At 32.5% G+C, this 6,271-nt stretch overlaps 1 protein-coding gene across 1 annotated transcript; it reads left to right on the forward strand.

Annotated features, from left to right (window-relative positions):
* The first annotated feature begins 395 nt into the window (after positions 1 to 395).
* LOC132181499 (transcription factor MYB4-like) lies at positions 396 to 2,172 on the forward strand. The gene is made up of 3 exons (XM_059594749.1): positions 396 to 561; positions 895 to 1,024; positions 1,219 to 2,172. Exons 1-3 carry the CDS (start codon positions 429 to 431, stop codon positions 2,006 to 2,008), a joined length of 1,053 nt encoding a protein of 350 aa, XP_059450732.1. The 5' UTR covers positions 396 to 428; the 3' UTR covers positions 2,009 to 2,172.
* The last annotated feature ends 4,099 nt before the right edge of the window (positions 2,173 to 6,271 follow it).

A 6,271-nucleotide genomic window follows, 5' to 3' on the forward strand; every position in this document is an offset into this window, starting at 1 on the left:
TAATCCAAGTAAATGTTATGGAAAACATGTTGATATTAGCTGATCCACATGGAGATATATGAGTCCACTGACATCGATTCATAACGTGTTGATATATGTAGTTCGAGGAACCTGGTATCAGGTTTCGTCGAAGGTGGCAGTTATGCCTTAGTAGTTGCAACCTTTTGTGCCACAAATAGTATAACATAAAAAACGAGCTTCTAGTCAATCTTCTAGGAGGGACCCACTTTGTTTTTCTTTCCTTTTATTTTATTTTATGTAATATCGCTTTATTTTTATTGCAAATTGCCAATATTAATTATATCTGCCATGAAACACGTTTGGTCTGAATTGAAGGAGATGGTATAAATAAGTGGCACCCCAAGAGTTTCAAATTCACTGGGAAGAAAGTCAGAAAGAGAGAGAGAAGAAGAAGAAGAAAGGAAGAGATGGTGAGAACTCCGAGCTGTGATAAAAATGGATTGAAGAAAGGAACATGGACAGAAGAGGAAGACAGAAAGCTAACAGCTTATGTTACTAGGTACGGCTGCTGGAATTGGCGGCAGCTTCCCAAGTTTGCAGGTAATTATATAATTAAGATATTCAGTGGAAATTCTTACTACTTTTAGTATATTTCATGAAAATGGTGGATTCAAAGAATATTCATTTTGGATTTCATAATCGATCTCCAAGTTTAGTTCTTTTTCATGGGTCATCTCTTCCAGCTTGGCTTTTTATCCCCTCTCAGAAAGCTACTTGTGCCTCTATTGCTGGAGGCTCAAATATTTACTTTTCTTTAGTCAACAAGGGTTTTCATCTTCTTCTTCTATAATTGCAAGAAATCATGTGTAAACATGATTGAAATTGAACTCCAATGTGGAATACAGCCTCAGAAAAGTTCAAAATTAATTTCAGGTCTGTCAAGGTGTGGGAAGAGTTGCAGACTTCGATGGATGAATTATCTGAGGCCAAACATCAAAAGAGGGAACTATAGCAAGGAAGAAGAGGACACTATCATCAAATTACACGAATCAATGGGGAATAGGTATGCTCTAATTGCATTAAACTTCTCAACAAAATTATGAAAACATAAGGCATATATCATCAGGCATATTCAATTACATGACATATGATCACATAATATTGCTAACATATGTTATGTTGTAAAGCATGTTTGATGTAATTCACATGGTCTATTTGATACCATGTTAAATCATCAATTGTCCTTTTTCCTTGCAGATGGTCTATCATTGCTGCACAACTGCCGGGAAGAACAGACAATGAGATTAAAAATCATTGGCACACGAACCTCAAGAAACGCGAAAGACAGAACTCATCAATCTCAAATGAAGAAAAACACAACACAAACAATCTTGCCCCTCGTGAAAAACGACAGAAGAGACTGAAGCTGCAGCCAAATAATTGTCTTGCAAATCAAATAACTTCCCAAATCATTGATAGCTCACCATCATCCTCCCCACAACCATCATCAAGTGGATCCTCCTCCATCTCCAAAGACACTGCAGTTGCAACTTCCACAGAAGCATATGAAGAAACGAGTGGTAACTTTTGGACAGAGCCATTTTTGACAGATTGTTCCTTTGTGTCGAGTGATTTCCTACTAGAGCAGCCATTTATGAACACTGAATATTTATCTCCAGTACTATTTGATGAATTCTTCTGCCCTTATGGTTTGTACGAGGAGAAGCTCAACTCAAACAATCTTTCCCAAATCATAATTGATAGCTCACCATCATCCCCACAACTCTCCTCAAGTGAATTCTCTTCCATCACCAGAGATACTGCAGCTGCAACTAGCACAAATATGGCGGCAGACGATAATGTTACTTCCTCAGAAGCATATGCAGAGATCAGTGGTGATTTTTGGCCACAGCCATTTTCGGCAGATAATTCCTACATTCCAAATGATTTCCTAGAGCCATTTATGGAAACTGAATATTTATCTCCGGTATTTGATGAATTCATGTGCCTATATGGCTTGGACGGGGAACACGAGGGCTTCAACTGATTAAACAAATATATTCCAATGTTGCTTCTGCTTGTACTGGCTATTTTGTACTCTAGCAGCCTTCTCAGTACGAAGTGATGTATGGTTGTGAAGTAGAAATTAATTGTTTCAAGGCAAACTAGTTTTATGATCAATATATTTTAATTCCTAGTTGTTTCTGGTTTGTTGGGAAAGTGACATAAAATCAAATAATATATTATCCCATAATCTTGAATTGAATATTTTTCTTCTTTGTGAGGAGCTCGCCATTCTTGGAAATGTGAGAATGAGTTTGATACACCATTAAGCTAATATGTCCAATAAAGAGTGGTCCAAGAGTGCATTATATACACTTGTAAGGTCTTTAATTTATACACCAGAAATATAGAAGACACAAAAAAACGACAGGAACCTCGTAAATAAATTATTGTCTCTTGTTTGTGGCTTTGTTATTACATAGAAATATATAATAGGATATTTTTGCATTTGACGGTTTTCGTCAAAAAATTAGACGGAAGTTGGGTGCATGGATCATTTTAATTGTTATTTTTGCATATCACAGGGAGTTCTGAAAACATTTTACTACCACATAGATCGAGCTTACTGCAAATCAGTGTAACCACAAGAACTGATTTTGCATTTTTTTTTTCTTCCTAAAAACAACAAAAATTACAACTTTTCTCAAACCCTATTAAAAAACTAAAAAAGGTGGGTTTAGAAATTTTGTTGTAACTAGTTCGAACTAGTAAAAATTTTGACTCGTTCCAAGTTTAGTGTGAATTGAGATTTAAAATACGCACTACTGCAATTCCTTGAATCACCTCATTCCAAGTTCAGTTTGAATTGACAGTTGGAATGCTCATTTTTTTCCAACTCTAAAATCTCCTTTTTGAAGTTCGTTTTGACCAAGTAAATGTTAGAATTGACAAACCTTCATGAAACATATATGACTCTGGATTTTCTAATCGGCTTTCCAACACCACCAAGCTTGCTTCCATTTGATATCAAAATCATATGATATGACATTTTCTCTAAACCTACTATGATGAAAAACTGTCATGCAAGAGAGAGAGCGGAAGCAGAGAGAGAAAGAGAAAAGAAGAATTAGGCATGGGCTACATCTTGAATAAATTGAAGTATAATTAAAATTGTATTACATTTAGTGATATTTACAGAGATGGATTAGGAGGGGTGAACAAGAGAACCCAATACAGGCTATACTAAATAAAGAAGAGAATAAACCTTAGAAAAAAAATTAAATAAATAAAGGCCAAATACAAAGAATATTCTGATTAATATTCTAACAATTTTCTTACATATATAAGTTATTAATTTGCCGCCTGTTTACACTAATTGGCCGGTTTGATGCGACTAATGTATTGGCAGTATTGCCAATACTTTGTTGTTTTATTTGTTTATTGAAGTAGTTGATAAATTAATATTCACAGTTGCTGGTCTTCACCCTAGCTAGCTAACATCTTAATTAATAGCCTTTTTGGTCTTATCTATTTCTGACATATATATATATAGTTCGATGTGATGGAGTTGTCCTGTTCTAACTAGAGCTGCAAAGAGCATTCCTTGACTATCAATGGACTAAATTTGTAGATATAGGAACATAAATGATCTTCCTACATCTTCTGTACATCTCTTATACATTTCCTTTTCTAATCAACTTAGCTGGAATGAAATGTAACATATAATAGGTCTTAATGCCAAAACAACCCACTTAGCTGGATGTGTAAAGCAACCCTATGAAACATAGTACCAATATTAACTATAAATTCATTTGTGAATGTGAACCATCAAAAGTTGTTGGATTACATTAGATGCCATTAACAAGATGTTTGTTCTATTCCGATTTTATTTTATTCTTTAGAAGAAATTAGGGTTAAATTCACTTTATCCTCCATTAAGATTCAGGAATTTTTTAATTCGAACCTAAAAGTTTAAAAATTGACAATGTATCTCTTTAATGTTTCAAAAATTTTCAATTCAGACCCTCAATTACTAATTTCCATTTAATTGGACGAAATTTTTTTTTTTAAAAAAAAAAAAGCATTGAGGGTAATTACGTAATTTCATAGATTTCCGTCAAATTTGACGAAAATTAATAACGGAAGGTCTGAATTGAAAATTTTTGAAACATTAGAGAGGTATATTGCCTATTTTTAAACATTGAGGTTTGAATTGAAAAACCCCCAACACAATTAAATTTTTGAAACATTAGGTGAATTGAATTGATAAATTTTGAAGTTTTGGGGTGTATGTCGTTGTTATAAATGCAAATTTTGAGCGCCAATTTTTTCAAAAATTACTTAGTGTAGTTTGAACAATAACACACTGTTCAAATGACACATTTCAACGCGTGAATAGTAACACTATTTAAATGTCACTACTTTATAAATAGTGTAATTTGAACAGTAAAACATAGCATTTCAATGACCTTTTTCAAAACTTCACTATCCCAAACGTCACTAATTGGGCCCTTTTTTCTTTTCTTTTTTTCTTTTTTTTCTTTGGCAGTGAATATAATGTCCCACTTCAGTTACTTTCTTATGTTAAATCCTAATTTTGGAGGGTATAGTGGTCATTTTATGCAATTCAAAATGAGAAAAAAAAATACCCTTTATAAAATATAATATTAAAAAATTCCAAAAAAATCAGAAAGAAATGAAAAAAACACAAATTTCAGAAAATAAATAGAGGCAAAAAAAAAAAAAAAAAAAAACGAAAAAGGAAAAATGTAGTTGAATGATCAAATTTTATTGGCAGACGGATGCTATAAATTAAGTGTAGAATAAAGTTCTATTGAAGAATGAATTTGTAGCCCTTTGATTCATATTTTCAATGCCATCAAGATTGCTTTCATCTTATGTTGAAATCAAAAGATATGGTCATTTTATCCTGATTAAGTCTTTCAATCAGTCTTTCTTGGACGATCGACAACATTCATAGAGATTTTTTTTTTTTTTTTTTTTTCCCATGTCCTTGACCGACCCATAACTTAATCCTAAATGTTATAACCCAATTTTGACACAAAAAAATTGTCGACACACTAAAACCTAACAATTTTCCTACTTGAAAATTCAGTGACAAAACATTTCAACAATTACAACATAATAAATTTCAAAGCAATCCTATCAGACCATTAAATATTCTAGGATTACTGATAATTTTCTGTTGAAAAATGTCTTCCCAAAATAGGTACAAACACATTAAATGCTATATCTCCAATTAAACCAAACACTCAATTGCAGTTTTGTTTGGGCCAACTAGGGAAGGGCTTGGAACGGACCTCTATAGTACTATATATTACTTGCGCTTTTTAACTAAACGATAGGAATTCTAGGGTTATGGCGTTTTGTACAAAAACATTAGGAAGTCTTAGGTATATTTTTGGCCTCTACCAAAAACAACAACAATTTGTTTTTCTGTTTTTAATTCCTTAGCGTTTGCTTTGTTATGTTTAGAATATGTTTAGAATTGCGTTTGAGAGCTTAAAAAGTAGTTTTAATATCTAAAACGTGGTTTTAGCATGTTTGGTAAAAAATTTTAAAAGTATTTTTTTGACTTTTTTTTACGCACTTTGACAAAAGCTTAAAAAAAGAAATTTTTACTAAAAAGTGTTTTTTTTTTTTACTTAAAAGACTTTATTTCTTAACCACGTACAATCACAAACATGCTCTTAGAATTTACTGTCTAAAGAAAAACATCAAGAAACATAACTTTAGCGGCAGCGATTCCGGAAATGTCAAAAAAGGAAAACCCAAAAAAAAATTTTTAAAAAAAAACAAGTTTTCTTTTTTTTTTTTTTTTTTTTTTTTTCAGTAGTCACATGAGCCCCCTCATATTTTGTCATTTTGTTTGAATCCTTATAATACTCTATTCATTATGTAAAAAGGTTTTTGGGTGAGAATGACCTGAAGCGTATTATTTTATAGCCACCATAGTTGATTCATACTAGAAGTGACTAAGTTAATAACATGTTATTCACGTTATGAAAACGAAAGTAAATTGTAATCATATCTATAGTACTACGTACTTCTAAAAGCTCGAAAATTGAAACGTGATATATATGACATATTTTGGTCTTGCCTCTTGTTTCTTCGTCTTTTCAATTCTTAATCTTAGTCACATTGAATGACATCATTATGATCGGACATAAATAGGACCTTCTAAGAAAGAGTTTGGAATCCAACGTGATATAGAAATTTGACAATATGAACGGATACTTCCGGGGCAAATGTTAATCACAGATTCACGGGCAAGAGCGGTGGAGCT

This window comes from Corylus avellana, chromosome ca5 (genome assembly GCF_901000735.1).
Source record: "Corylus avellana chromosome ca5, CavTom2PMs-1.0".
Lineage (NCBI taxonomy): Eukaryota > Viridiplantae > Streptophyta > Magnoliopsida > Fagales > Betulaceae > Corylus > Corylus avellana.